The sequence below is a fragment of the Phalacrocorax carbo genome, chromosome 7 (assembly GCF_963921805.1).
Source record: "Phalacrocorax carbo chromosome 7, bPhaCar2.1, whole genome shotgun sequence".
In the NCBI taxonomy this organism is placed as follows: domain Eukaryota; kingdom Metazoa; phylum Chordata; class Aves; order Suliformes; family Phalacrocoracidae; genus Phalacrocorax; species Phalacrocorax carbo.
The window spans coordinates 45,249,125-45,264,495 of NC_087519.1; the positions used below are offsets into that span (position 1 = coordinate 45,249,125).

Genomic DNA, 15,371 nt, shown 5'->3' on the forward strand with positions numbered 1-15,371 from the left:
TTCAAATTTCATCCCAGAACTAGTATTTGGGGTTGTGTGTGAACTTATTTTTCTGCAGAGCTGATTGGAAAACAGAGTTTATTCTGTAGTATTTTAGCCATTTAAAATATTTTCATTTAAAGTAGCATAAATATCCAAAATATCCTGTCTTCCTTTCCAGAAACAGTCCACCCCGAACAATGTAAGTAGTTTTATAATACTTGCATTCATCTGAATATATGATCCGAATATTATAATACTTACACTTTAACTTTCTTTCATTGTTTATAAACCAGAATCTAAAACTAAATGAAGAGTGTTGTGGAAAAAAAAAAAAAAAAAAGAAAAACAAGAACCCTTGTTTCAGTAGAAAACTGCATCAAAGGTGTTCTCATGCAGTATTTTTATCTTATTATCTGAATGCTGCATTTTCAGGATTTTCTCCTCAAACCTTTTTTTTCCTGTGTTAAAAGGAAAGTCCTTATATGACTAAGGCACTTGATGATGGACTGTTGCCATCTCCTGTTTGTTCAATTGCGTACAAAAATTAATAGCTCAAAACACCCATCAGCTCCTTAAAATCTCCTTTTTTTAAAGTTAGCTGTTTATTTTTTTTAATGAGCCATTTTTACTGTAAACAAATCTGATTTAATCCCCAGTGAAGTACAGGTCAAAATGATTCATGTAAACACTGTTCCGTTTACAGGATTAAATACAAACACATCCTTGTAGCCTTGAGTGGCCAAATATCTCTCTCATTCCTGCTGATTTCTGCAGTCACACTGAGGATGGCTGGGGAGGTTGCAGAGCCGAGGGGAGGAGGTGTCGGGACTGTGCAGTGCCATGTGTGCACCTGGGGTCGCCCGTGCTCTGCTCGGCAGGTGAATCGCGTGCCCAGGCTGTTCTTTCAATGCTGTGAATTCAGGGTGATCTCTGCTGGCTAAAGGTGACTGAATTCACACTCCTGGGGGATAGCTCCCTGCCTCCCCACCCTCTGCAAATCCTGGCTGGATGTCCCAGCCAGACTGGCTGCCTGCCCTGCGCTGCCAGGATGAGCTGGTGCAAAACCAGCTTGGGAGTGTTTGCCCAAGTGGTTGTGACAAGTGGTTTTCGTCCCTGGGGAGCCTGTGCTCTCCCTGTCCCTGCCTTCTCGGCTGGGGTCCCTGGCCAAGCTGCTCTGAGCTGCCTGGGGAGCATGGGAGGCACCTGGGGCATGTGGCCATGCCATTTGGTGGGAGATGGCCTCCTCTGTAGAGTGCAGCTGTCAAAGGAGGAGGAACTTGTCTTTCTGTCTCTGCCTTACTCTGAGAGGTCCCCACAGCACGTCCTGGGGTAGAGGAGCTGCTGGAGCAGCCTTGGACCCTGTTGTGGCCTCACTGCCCTGTTGATGTGGGTGCCCCAGCCAGCCCGGCCGCCTGCCCTGCGCCACCAGGATGAGCTGGTGCAAAGCCAGCTTGGAAGTGTTCGCACAAGTGGTTGTGAGAAGTGGTTTTCGTTTCTTCTGCCCTTGTTATAAACAAATTTGGAGTGCTGTCAACTGCTCGTGTGGTACAAAGCCTGCCAGCATCTCACTGAAATGACTTGAGGTGTCCCAGTCAATATTAGCAGTGGTGGGTACTCTCCAGAACTTGGTTTTGTCTTACAAATAATGTAGTTGTTAGTCAACACTTTCTCATGCAGGAGCTGCTGTGTTGATCTTTTATTATTCCTTTCTTCTGCCCTTGATTTTGGATGCTCATCTTTAATATTTCCTCTACTCTGGTTGCATGTACCACAGTGTAGAATAATACCCTGAAGGTGCTGCTTGAACTGCCCCCCAAAAATGAATTTCACCTGCTTATCGCACACAATTATTGTTTCCAAGAGTTGAAAGCAGCCAAAGTTGTAAATAATTTTGAACAAAAAATTCCTAATGCTTTAAGTCTTGTTCCTGTTGTATTAAGCAAGTATAGAAGGTGCAAGGAAACTGAATTTTCATCTTGATGTTGGTTGCTCAGTATTGTCACATGTGAGTCTGTCAAGGGACATTTTGTGTTGTTTCCTCATTTAGAGTGAGATAAATGGGAATTAAAAGCAATTTTACTGGTCTTTTACTTTCTTTCCTTTTTTTTCTTAAACTAGAATTGTGTTTGAATTTATGTTTGTTATTTTGAAAGGGGTGAGTGGTGGCCTGGTAGGTTTGATCTGTGGACTAGGTGGTGCTGCTAGCACCACAAACACATGAGAGGAAAAGCCGAGACACTTTCAGCCAGCAGCGAAATGCTGCTTCTGCAGATGAGCCCCGCGGCTGTCCTGCCCCAGCAGCTGCCTGCCTGCGGGCGCACCAAGGGTCTCTGCAGGAGCGTGTGCCACCTCCTCCCCTCTCCTTCACCTGCCACATAGCCCTCAGTGGCCACCCACCAGACCCTGGTGGGGCTGTGCCGTGGTGCAGGGGGTGACACTGCAGCTGGTCCTGTGACCACATGCCCGTGCGGCCCCCGTGTTAGCTCAGCAGTAGGTGGTGTGAAATGTGCTGTCCTCTTATGGCAGAGCTCTTCAGCTGGACAGGTAAAAACGGGCAGAAACAAAGGCTGTATAGCAAACGTGAAGCCTAGGGAACTGTTGGCTCGCCTTTTTGGATCCTGCTCTGAGGCCAGAGCTTGTCCATCTCAGCTGCAGCCTCCTGGAGCTACAGGTTGCTTTCTGAGCTTCTGTTGGCCTTGAAAAACCCAACTAATGAACCAAAACAACCCCCAAAACCCCTCTAAGTGAACCTGCTCTCTGTGCAGATTTAAGCTTTTGATGTTTGAAATGGATGTTAGGTATGCTGAAACAGAAAAGCTGTACGTGTCTGCACGTTTCTTAATGAACTTCCATGGTCAGATACTCAAAGATACGTTTTATTTACATGATGTACAAATATTCTCACAAATTAGCAAAAAAGTCTCTGCGTGGGTGATTTCAGACATCGGTGTATTCATGGTATATGCGCACTTCTGATCTTCTAACGCTCTGAAGTGATCTAATACTCTCGCTCCTGGTTCGCATATTTGATTTTCTGAACAGCCTTCGTGAGAATGATCTACACATGAAAAAGTAAATAATTGGATCCAGACAGACATTACATGCAGATAGGAACAGTGTCATTTCCTTACAATAATACAAGATTTTATGTGCAGAGTCATCCAAAATTTTATCTAGATGGCTAAAAGTAAAGGGTATTCTGCACAAATGATATGGTAGAAAGCAAGTGAAAAATACAGCCACAACAACCCTTATGCTTTGATTATGCTTTCGCTTTCTGCTTGATGAGCTAATAAATTGTTTGCTTGATTTATAAATGTACCTAGATATCGCAATATAACATCCTATCAGTACTATCAGCACCACTACAAACATGCAGGTGTTGATGTAAATGACAGCTGTGTGCCACTTGACTCCCAAGGGGGACTTCAGCTTTATGCAGTCGTCTATGGTTTTTTTTGTTGGGTAGCCATTTGTAAGAATCAGATTTGGTAAAGCTAGAAAAGCCATTACAACCCAAACGCAGGCAGATAAGATCTTGGTGAAGGTGATGCTGTACATCCTGGAGTCTCCGAAAGGCTTCACTACTTTCAGGTAGCGGTCGATGCTGATAAGTCCGAGGAACACAATCGTGGTGTACATGTTTGCGTAAAACAGAACCGTGGTGTATCGGCACAGGAAAGAGTTGAAGTGCCATGGTCCCAGCTGTGAGTCCTGGATTATCTTGAATGGGAATGTCAGTGTCATGAGAAGGTCTGCAACCACGATGTTTTTGAGGTAAAATATAAAACTTGTTTTATTTCTGATGTGGAAAAAAATCCACACTGCTAGGCCATTCAGCAAGATGCTTGCCAGGAAAATGATGAGGTAAAGCACGGGCAAGACGATGGTGGTGAATTCGTTGTGTGTGGAGTTCCCGAGTAAGCCTGCTGTGGAGTTGGGTGAGGTACTGTTGTCTTGGCTCAGAGAATAATCTGTGGGAATGAGGGAAAACAAGAAGTTTAAAGTATGTTTGCAGTGTTTTACAAATGGGGCCATTTTAGAACTGTCCTCTAGAAAACGTCCTATCTCTGGTCAGTTCCAGAGGCTGCTCAGATTAACCAGCCTGGAAAACCTGAGTTTAAAACAGTGCTCTTAAGTATTGCACGTATCAGAATAAACATGTATGTGGCTTGCTAGCCTCTGAGCACATCTCTGCCTCCTGCTGAAATGTAAAGGTGCTTCTGCAAGTAGTTTGACAGGAAAAAAAATGCAGGACATGAGTGTGTGTATATTCGCGAGCTTCCCATACTACTCACGAACTCCCTGCCAGCCCTTGCTGCCGCCCTGCGGGTGAAGAGACCAGAAAGCCCAGCTTGGCGGTGTGAATGCTGCATGGCGATGGGCAGCAGCGCAGCCCTCGTGTTGCTGAAGACACTTTGAGTTTGGGCTGTGGAAGGACCCGTTAGGCGAGGGCTGGGTTGGGTGCTGTGTGGTGTGTGTGGGGCCGGTCCCTGCCACCTGGTCTTGGGATGCCGGTGGCATCCTCCCTCTCTGTGGCACGGGGCAGTGCCTGCTGGGACGTGCTCCACAGACATGGCCGTCACGCCTGTTTTTGGGGTCTCTGGTTGGCACTGGCTGCCCGAGCAGAGGTGAGCCAGGGTAAGGTGGGCGCAGGCTGGAGCAATGCTGGGGCGGGGGGAGCAGCAGGGCCTGGCCAGCCTTACAGCAGAGGGGGCTTGTGCAAGTTAATATTTTTGCAGTATTTGAAGGTGGTAAATAGCCTGGAAGTTCTCTGTAGAGAGAACCAGTGAAATGTGAAATGTGAGAAAGCTTTGAGTTCCCTTAATTGCCCCACCATCCAAGCAGAGCCGGGCACTCCCTGCAGCCGAGGTCTGCACGGCCTGTTGCTGGTCTTGTGTAGGGGTGGGGGCAAATGCAGCTGCATGCCAGCATGTTTGGAACGAACTATTAATCAAAATTACGGGGTGTCAGCTCTTGGCTGTCTTGACAGAATGTGATTTGTGAGGAGAGATGATCTGTTTATCAAGAGACAGGACTCTGGAGAGACTCTTTGGGCCTATTAAAATGCTAATTTAAAACTCAACTTAAATGTATTTAAAAATCACAGTCTCCCAGTATTTTAAGATTTCTTGTGTAAATGTTTGTGAAAAAACTTCAAACTTATAAATTGTCTCATAAAAATATAGCGCATTTGATTTCATATTGTTTATACTCTGAACTTGGCTGGTGTGGTAAACCAGGACTGACACCCATGGGGGCAGCACTTGGCAGTATTTAGACAGCCTTTTCTGAAATTACTTATTTCTTTAAAACGTTGGTGGGAGCTGATAGTAATACAATAAACACTTCTCAATCACTTAAATTTCCAACATTATCTTACCTGGCAGTTTTCCATAAGACAAATTGTACCCCATCATTTATGTTGCTGTAGGTTTTCAGCTGAAATGCTTTTCAGGAGTCCCACTGGCAGCCGTAGATCCAGGATGCGGCATGGGCTGTGCCAGCTTTACATTCTGGGGAACATAAATAGGAATTAAAACCAAAGCAAAACAGAAGACCACAGCTTTCTCTCCCCAGCTGGGAGAGGAGTTTTGGGAAATGAGCATCCTCCAGATTTCCCAAGGAAAGGGCTGAGGTGTGCTGATGGCTGATCTTGGGATACTGCACAGCTGTTCTGCTATCGAGGTCTTAATTTACAGCTTCGTTTACAGCTGGGCATCCGCTGCATCGTTGCAGGCAATCTTGCCCTGTTAGTTTTTCTAAGACTATCAGTTTCACTGTTAAAAACTGCTTCCCTTTCTCCACCTCACTAACAAAACCATGCTGGAGCTTTATTGCCATAATATTTAGCAACATTATCCTAATTTCCAGCCTGAATGTCTCCATGGCCACTTTCGGTCTCGTATATTCTTGTACCAGTGCCTTTCATTTAAAGAACCCATCTCCATCTCTGGTACTTAGCCCTCTGTTTATAGAGGGATGTTTCTCACTGTACTGAGACTTCATTTACTGTGGTTAAGCAAGCCTTCATGTGTTTCTGCAAGACTTGAAGGTACCAGCCCTTCTCTGTATCTGATCCAGTTAAGATAATCTTCCTTGAATCCCATTGACAAATATTGTGCAGTGTTTTACAAATAAGGCTTAAGAAAAGCTTGTTTCCTGGTTGCTGAGTTCCTTACCATCACTGAAACACCTCCTATAACATTTTCTGGGAATCTCACTTCCTCAGTTCCTCCTTATGTCTGCACCAGGAAGGTGGCAAATGGCTGTGCTGGGTTCAGCTCTGACATGCTTTCTCTCTTTGTGGTGCTTTACAGGGATCCATGCTAGTGTGTAGCAGGCTTTTTTATTGTCCTTAGCTACATGATACTGCATTTTTTGTTCCAGCAAACTTAATTTCAAGTTTGTTAAGTTCTGTAAAAATATGTTGGAATTTAACTTTTTAAAACCCGATTTTCTTATTTCTTTCAAAAGTTTGGACTAAATCTTTGCAGAAACCTGGACTGTGACAAGTAGCTCTAGCAGCCTGGCCAAGAATGTTCTTTCCTTAAATTGGTATTAGATTTGATACTATCTAGGCAGGTATTTCTACGCCACCCTTCTCAGCTCTTAAAATAGGTTAGTGTACGAGTATTTGCAAACATACCATCCCAGTTACTGCAGTAGGTAAAGTTTGTCTCCTAACTACCAAAGCATGGTGGTTGAATGGCTTTATGCCTTTGTTATGATCTGCCACTACCGCTGGTTTCTTACTCCTTGGTAAAGGCCCTTGACCTTATTCCTGACATCTCTTGCTTGGATGTCCTGTTTCTTTATCTGCAATCTTGGATGTTTCAGTGACGGATGCCTGAGCATGTTTGGGTTGGTTTTTGGTTTTTTTTAAAAAAGTTTTTCATCTCTCACTTCTTGAAGTAAAAAAGCTTCATATGTATTTATGAGAGATGTGTGTATAACTTTTTGTAATGTATCCATCAAATCGGGGTGGAAACTATAAGTTCCTGTTCCTTTCTCATGTTTTTGGATGAAGTGAATGAGTATTATGAAGCCATCCTACAGGGAATACTGAGAAACTGCAGAATCTAATTTATGCTATGATGGCATTATAACGTTTTGATGTTGTTCAAAGAAATTTTGACAATACCAATTTGTAAGACTACATTCCAGATGATTGCTTTACTCTTGCAGTATGCAAATGCATTGATTTTTCCATGCTTCACTTTCTGGTTACAAGTTTTGATAGGAAAACGAGCAAAATAGTTCAGATCTCAGCAATTATGCTGGATCTGACTGCCTCTCATAAGGGACTGGATAGTCAATGAAATTACTGAAGCCCTTTTGCAGATCTACACGTGGTTTATGTGGTCATCACTGTGTCGTGAACTGCGTTGAATTGTCACTAGATGGCAGTAAAAACATTAAATTTTAAAATGTCAGTAAAAATTTTAATTCCAATATTTTAAGCTTTTTGTCTTTTTGGCTTCTTGTCTGGCATTGTTTGCTATAATAATAATTGGGGTTCATAATGAGATTGTTGGAGTATTTTAGATATTTCATTTTCTTTTGGTCTGAGAAGCAGTAACCTGTTGCTTTTTTGCTCTTGTTTATAATCTGCAGCTATCCTTTTTTGCCCAGGAGGCACCGAGATCAAAAGAATATGTGATTTTATTAAAAGATGCATATCTATCTTCTTATGAAAATAAGATGCTTATTTCCCTGCTTTTCAGAATTCCTTTTAAGTCTGTGGAATTCCTGGTCCTGGTCCCTGGAAAGCCACCTGCTCTCAGGCTCTTCAGACAAGGGCTCTCCCAGATCCTTAGTCCAGAGAAGTTAGTTAAGCATCGGTTGTGTTGCCTGAGATTCGAGGCAGTGAGACTGTGGACTCCTGTGTTCCCATGCTGTCACCCTGGGAAATGCTGAAGGGTTTGATGGAGCTGGTGATCAGATCTGTCCTAAACGGACTTTTTGTGTACTGTCAGTTACTCCAGGTCCCAAAGGGATTTGCTCTAAATCCTGTCAAAAAAGTCCCCTGCCTTTTTCCACCTCCACATCAATCCTTTTAGGTGGGTGTTGTCACTAAGAAGCTGCAAAAATCTAGCACTAGGTAGTACCTGTGAATGCCTCTTCACATACAGACAGCACCTATGCTCTCCAAAGGTTCTGTCTGTTCTTTTACATCAGAAAACTGATGGATGTTTTCTGACACTGGTGAGAAAGCTCCTATGCTGCTGGGGATCTCTGCCAAGCTGTCCTCTGGCCTCTCCCTCTAGCTTGCACTGTTCACATTTCCGTCTGCATCCTGTGCTTTACTGTCAGCAGAGATGGGCCATCCACAACATCCTTAAGACTCTCAACCCCCAATTCAGTGTGGATCAAAATCCAGTTTATTTCCTCCTTGTAGGTAGTGTTTTGTTTGTTGGGTACTGTTACTTGAATAACTGGGCTGTTAGTCTGAGTCTTGGGATTTACCCAGTTGTTTTATAGCTGAAAACTACTGTAGAAGATGTACTGCAATCACTTGGACCAGAAATGGCTAAATCACTGTCACAGAAGGCTCTCCTTGGGCAGGCATGTTTCTTACTGCCCCAGGGAATGTGTTAAAGAGTCCCCAGTCTCTGATGGGCTCACCTGTGCCTCTTGGGGTTTGATAGTATCATCACTGCTCCCTGCTTGCCCTGTAACTCTGCTCAGGTGTGGTCTGCTTATCTCACTAGCCTATGCAAAACCTGTGCTTGCTGAAGTAGCCTGGCTGCTCCGTGGTTGTGCTTTGTTGTCCCTTCCAGATGCAGCACGGGAAGGTGCTGCACAGGTGGCAGGAGCAGCAGTATCCCATCTCTCTGCTTTTCAAGTCAGCACTGCTTACTCTTAGCGAATCCCATATGGGATTGCTGATGACTGCCCAGAGTACTGACCATGGGGGATCCCTGCCACATGCATCTTCCTGGCCAGTGAATATATAGCCACACTGTTAGTTGCCCAGGGAAATACAGGTCACCTGGAAGCCATACTGGGACCTTGCTCGTTGTTCCTGCAGACCAATTTGGATCAACCCTCTGAATGGATATCTCTCTGTCATCTTATTCCTGATGTTTTTAATGTTAAAACATGTTCAAAAAAATATTCCAACAAAGCATGGGTTGGAAAAAGAAAGCAGCAAACTCTTCACAAATGTTAACTGTGACAGCTAAAGTACATGAGCAGTGTTTTGTGTCCTGCCTTGCTGGCACAGCTGAGCTCATCAGAGAGGCTTTGTGCATGCATGGGGTGGAGGTTAGAGACAACACCTACGGGCTGCCCTAGTTATGTGCTAAAGACTTTCCCTTATGCTGCTGTAGTTTGAAGCTTTAAAGTCTCAAACAAACAGGTTTGTGCAGAGCATCAGAGAAGTGCAGGCAGGATGGTCCCTGCTGCACAGCGCTGGTCGTGTGACAACATTTTAGGATACACAGAGATGATCCTGCTTAGACTCACCAGTCCAATGGTGTTTCCATAGTTTCCTGACTAACTCTTTTGGAGTTCCTACCTAACTCTGCTAGACAGAGCACTTGGAGTAGTCTGGCTCCATTATTTACATGCTAGGGTGGGTGAGCAAGGCTCGTTGGAGTCAAATCAGATGTATCCCTGTACTGCAGAAGCTTCCTTTTTTTCTGATAAAGACCACAATATTGCAGACTCTAGGAGTAGGAAGAAAGTTACCCCATGTGGAGAATTCACCCTTTTCCATATGCTCTTGCGGAATGGGAGATGAAGATTGTCTTCTCTTTAAAGAATATTTTAAGATATTTTATGACTGTTCACTGATCATGTACTCTGATGGCTTTTTTACTTGTTTGACTATGGTATTTCTGTGCTGGGCAACGTTGGATTTCCATTCCTTGTACATTTCTCTGGACACTTCTGACCAATTTCATCCTAACCAGCTGTCTCGTTCTTCCATATGCATATAGTCTGCTTGGATGGTTTTGAAGATGCACTAGAAGCTGCTCCTTTATTCAAGCATCTTTTTAAACCAGAATACTTTTTATGCACTTGGTCGGTGTTTTTTTTTTTTTCTATCATTCCCCTAAAGGCTGTCAACTGCATTAAATATAAGTTAAGTACCTACTGTTTCACAGATGAGGTAATCTTTTACTGCTAATGTTGATAGACTGGTTTATATGCATGACTGATATAACCTCAGATGAGAAATTAAGTAATAGGCTGCATGGCAGACTTCAGTGTCATATGGGTAGGGAATGACTGTATAGTTTTTCTAATTAAGGCTTTAAGTTGCCTCACTGTTTAAAGAAATTCTATATCCTCAAATCTAATTGTTCTTTTTTCTTCTTATTTACAGCTTTTTAAAAATCAGAAAATTCTCCTTGTAAACTAGGCTAGATATTCTAGGTCATAGGGCTGCAGAGTTTTAAGTTATGTTTTTTTATTTGAGCACATAACTTTTTGATATGTGGCTTCTTGCCAGTCAATATGCATTCATCACCATAAAGTTTGGTAAATGACAGAACTAATGTAAACAATAGAAATGTGAGGCAGTTTATTAAAATTGCTGTTGGCTGGCTGCAATTATGTTCTTTTCTGTTGCCTATCAGAACCAAATCACTGAGTTAACTGTAGAGATTTAGGGGGGGAAAATACTCCTGTACTGCATCACCTGAGCAAGCCTTAGTGTTCTATTTTTCCCTGCTTCCAACTATTTATCTTCCTTAGTGCTTTTCTTTGCTCACTAAAAGAGAGCCCAATCCCAATAACTAGGACACTGCAAGCTTTCCCTTCCTCGGAGGCCTCTGTTAAAAATTGTCCATCTCCTTTTGGTAAAAGTGTATGTTAATGTACTGTTAACGCATAGTGGAATAACTTGATATTCCTGTTGGAATTTGTACCTACAGCAAGTGGGTATGTGCCTCTTACTCTTGCACTTTGTACACTTTCTTTTTTGTTTTTGCATTTTTCTGGCTGTCACATCCCCATCCTCAGAACTGTGCTTATGTACCAGTTGTGCTAAGAGGTGCTATGCTGTTGGTAAAGCATGAATGGTGACAAGAACTAGCGTTAATGCCAGGGTTTGCATTAGTCAGAGACTCCTGTCCACTCTAGGGCCACAGCCGCTTGTGTTGAGATATAGTCATATACCAAGTATGGTGTCTTTCGTCTGCAGAGGGGCTGGGAGACTTGAGGTGTTTCAGCCTGGGCCGGGGAAGGCCCGGGGGCTCCTGCAGTCTGCATGAGTACCTGGTGGGAGGAAGCATGGCTCGCTCTTTTCAGTGGTGCCCCCTGGCTGGACAGGAGGCAGTGGGCACAAACTGAGACTCAGGAAATTACATCTGAGCACAAGAAAATGTTTTTTTTTTTTTTACTGTGCGGGTGGTCAAGCATGAGTACAGGTTGCCCATGGAGGCTCTGGATCTCCATCCTGGGAGATACCTCCTGACTGGGTACGGCCCTGCAGCCTGCTGTTGCTGGCTCTGACTGGAGTGGGGTGAGGAGCTCCAGGGGTGCCCTCACCTCAGCCATGCTCTGCTTCAGTGGTAGAGACCTGGAGTGTCTGCTCCTGCGTGCCTACCAAAGGCTGGCTCAGCTAAATGGTGGTATCCACCACCCTGTATGTCTGACTCAGCCAGCTGGCACGTGTTGGCTGCTTCAAACTGGGAACTGCTTCAATGTGGGGTGGCTGGGGAGAGGGTGAAAATAGTCCTCCATGGGGCTTTGTGCCCTCAGCTCCCGCTGTCCACCTTCCTAGGAGCGTGGTGGCAGAGGGATGTGCAGACAGTATGTGCTAGTTCCATTTAGTGCGGTAATGCTGCCATGCTTAACTGACTGAATTGTGGAGAGGCTGAAAAATAAGAACTAGGGTATAACTGCCTTTGGCTGCGGCTTATGGTGCTTGTCTGCTTAGTCATATCCAGAAACAGGAACCACTGTGTCTGCTCAGACTTCTTGTCTGCTTCAGTATCTAGTACAAAACCCCCTTCTTGGTTTTCAGGTTCCTCCTTGAACTTCCCCCTCAATTCCAGCCTAACTTTTCCCGCATGCATCTCTGAACAGCACAGTGTCCTGGCCCCAGGCAAGCTGTAGTGCAGCTTGCTTCCATCTGCCTTCAGCTGGTGGAGCAGCTTCTATTGTCTCCAGGACCCTATCCTGTCCCTGCCCTATCCTATCCATTTGCCTTCAACAGAAGGCACGTGACGCCAGTGGTTAGAGAGCATACCTCCCTATGGAAGCCTCTGCCGAACACTGAGCTGACATCTGTGTCAGTACGCGTGTGGGAGAAGCAGTCCCTCCACATCCGCATTGAGACACACTGCTAACGGAGACTTCCTTCCCCACGGTCATTTAGCCCAAGAGGTGTCTCTGAGAAAAATTATCTGTACGCTGTTCCTGTAACCTATAGAGCTTCCTGCATGCAGTCACTTACTGAAATTTGGGGTTTAGTCTTTCCTGGTCCTTTGTATATGACAGCTGAAAGTACCATGCATATTTCCGGTGCCTGTGATAGATTTATCCTGCATCGGAGTAACCAGCTAAATGTGCTCATTTAAGCTTTCTACATCAGTCTCTACGCATGCTTTACTGTACATATTGCCTGAAATCTCACCTTGCACCTGTAACTCAGTTGTTTTACAGTTGTGGGAGTGACAGAACTGGGTGTAGCAGAATGCTGCAGTAAACATTAAATAATACTGTTAAACATGCAAAATTCTTAGTTTTTGGGGAATATGCCCTTAAGATAACACGATTTCCTCACTTGAAAAAAATAAAATTATTTGGACAGATCTAATTTTCTCAAAGTCACTTCTGGAATATTTTGTCCAAAAGTAGCCATTAATTTTTTTCTTGTTTCAAGTGAATGCTTATGAACCCTTACTTTCCCTTATGTGGGATAGCTCTGACATGAGAACTTTTGGGGATGCTGCCTGAACTATCAAGTTCTTTCTTTTTTCTGTCTTCTGAACTGTTCCTCATTAAAAGCTCATGGAGTAATATTACTTACTTTGAATCAGATTTTCTGTGCAGAGGTTAGTAAATGTTGTAAATTGTTACTGTTAGACTTATTTTTTAAACTTACTTGCAGAACATAAAGATGCATGAATTCATCTTTGTTGCATTAATGACAAGCAGGTGCATTTTTCATGACCAAAGAACAGAAACTACTGTCACGCATTTATTGCAGGTCCTGATCTTGTGTATTGTGCTTTGCTTTTCACAGGCTGACTGCAGCACTGGGCTGTTTGCGGGCTGGTCTTTTCTGTACAAGGGGCCAGCACTGCAACTGCCATTTCTAAAGTAGTGTATTATGAAGTATAGTGTTAAAGTACATCTCCTTTCGGCTGCAGTTGCTTTTACATGAAGAGTTAGGAGAGAACTGCCAACAGAAATGGTATCCCTTTGGGCAGCAGGTAAACGGCCGTTGTTGGTGGAAGAGGAGCTATGTGTTGCAATTGCTTGCCTTTTTTTTTTTTAAAAAAAAAAAAGAATAAAGCACAGTGCAATGGTTGGCAGAGTTGGGATAATTAATGTTTTCTCAGTATGGCAACCTCTAATTAGACAGGAGGAAAGGATTAACTCTGGAGTGTTTCCTTTGCTTCTTTCTAGAAGATGCTGAGAGTTGTTTCTGGTTGCACAAAACCTGCTGATAGTGGAAGCTCTATTGTAACCCTATAGAGTTGCTTTCTTTAAACACCTATTAAGAATATACCATGCAAGATGCAAATTCCACGCACAGCGCTCCCAACAGGGTTAGGTGTAAGTGACAGCCCCAAAGTCCTGGCTGCCCAGCACCACCACCCACTCACTGCTGCCTGGTTAGCCTCCACCTGCAGTCTTTTCAGCTCCTTCCTGACATTGTCTTTTGCAGTTGCTCATCAGCTCCAGCTCCCTGCTCAGAGCAGCATCAGCTGCAGCTGGCTGACCAGGACCTTGTCCGGGCCGGTGGGTGAGTATCTCCAAGGATGGAGACTCCACAACCTCTCTGGGAAACATTCTCCAGGGCATGACCACCCTCACAGTAAATTTTAAAAAACCAAACCCAACAACAACAACCAAACCTCAACAACACAAACCAAAAATACCCAAACAAACAAACAAAGAAACCGCCCCCCAAAAAAGCCCAACGAACCGAATAAAAACCCAAAACACCACTACCACCAAAAACCCCCTGTGCTCAGACAGAGCCTCCTGTGTTTCAGTTCATGCCCACTGCTTCCTGTCCTGTCGCTGGGCACCAATGAGAAGAGCCTGGCTCTGTCTTCTTTGCACCCTCCCTTCAGGTATTTGTACACACTGAAGAGATCCCCCTGAGCCTCCGCTTCTCCAGGCTGAACAGTACCAGCTCTGTCAGCCCCACAGGTATGTCAGAGGCTCCAGTAAGTTAGTTGTCTTTGTGGCACTGCGCTGGGCTCAGTATGTCCATGTCTCTCTTGTACTGGGGAGCCCAGAGCTGGACCCAGCACTGTAGGTGTGGCCTTGCAGTGCTGAGCCAGGAGGAAGGATCACCTCCTTCGACCTGCTGGCAATTTTGCCTGATGCAGCCTGGGAGGCTGTTGGCCTGCTTTTCTGCCAGGGCAGGCTGCTGGCTCATGTTCAATTTGTCCACCAGGTCTTTCCCTGCGGAGCTACTTTCCAGCTGGCACCCCAGCATGTCCTGGTGCAGGGGGCTGTTCCTCCGTAGGGGCGAGACTTTGCACTTCTTGCTCAACTGCGTGAGGTTCCAGTCAGTGCATTTTTCCAGCCTGTTGAGGTCCCTCTGGATGGCAGCACAGCCCTCTGGGGTATCAGCCATTCCTCCCAGTTTGGTGTTGTTTGCAAACTTCGTCCCCTTTCCATCCCACTGGATTACAGTTCTGCTGCTGCTTGGAAGACACAGTTTTAACGGGTCACATTTCTAGTCTTGCCCTCTAAGGTGGAGGCCAAAGGCAGGTTCACAGTTACATGTATTTCTCCACAGTAACTTCAACTTTTCCCTCTTTTAATCTTTTTGCAAGCCTCTCCCCCAGCTTTTCCATTCCTGTTCTGCTCATGTTTTTGTGGGGTGTGTTCTTGGCACAAGAGACAGCATGGAAATCTTTGTCAAATAATCACCCTTCAATTCCATAGGCTGTTCCTTACTTATCCAGTATGCTTTATTATCCTGAAGTCATAGTCTTTTAAATTTAAAAAGTTGTATAAACACAATAGTTTGGGCAAAAAGCAAAAACTGGTTATTAAGTTTCAGGATGTGGTGCTTGGGTGGTCTTGAGCTCCTTCCAGAGGGAGCTGGCTTCTGTACAGGTGAGCAGGCAGCCGGCTGCTCCACTCAGTGCTGCGGTGGAGCACGGTGCCGCGCAGTCACTCCCCGGTTTGCTCTGACCTGGGAGAAGCAGAGACCTCTTGAGAGGCCCCCTCTCTGCAGCATG

The 15,371-nt window shown here is 44.7% G+C and overlaps 2 protein-coding genes across 3 annotated transcripts in view; one reads left to right on the plus strand and one right to left on the minus strand.

The window, feature by feature from the left end:
* Positions 1-15,371, plus strand: part of MED12L (mediator complex subunit 12L) — a 154,228-nt gene that overhangs the window by 69,586 nt on the left and 69,271 nt on the right. The window lies entirely within an intron of this gene.
* Positions 2,920-5,399, minus strand: GPR87 (G protein-coupled receptor 87). Its single transcript, XM_009509415.2, has 2 exons — positions 5,366-5,399; positions 2,920-3,956 (listed from the first exon to the last, which is right to left on the minus strand). The coding sequence occupies exons 1-2, from the start codon at positions 5,397-5,399 to the stop codon at positions 2,920-2,922; spliced, it is 1,071 nt and encodes a 356-aa protein (XP_009507710.1).

Bases quoted from the DNA above. Each gene is read 5' to 3' on its own strand.
- GPR87 (XM_009509415.2), bottom strand. From the start codon at position 5,399: ATGGGGTACAATTTGTCTTATGGAAAACTGCCAG. The intron at 3,957-5,365 runs GTAAGATAATGT...TCATTCCCACAG, and splicing joins GTCTTATGGAAAACTGCCAG to ATTATTCTCTGAGCCAAGAC.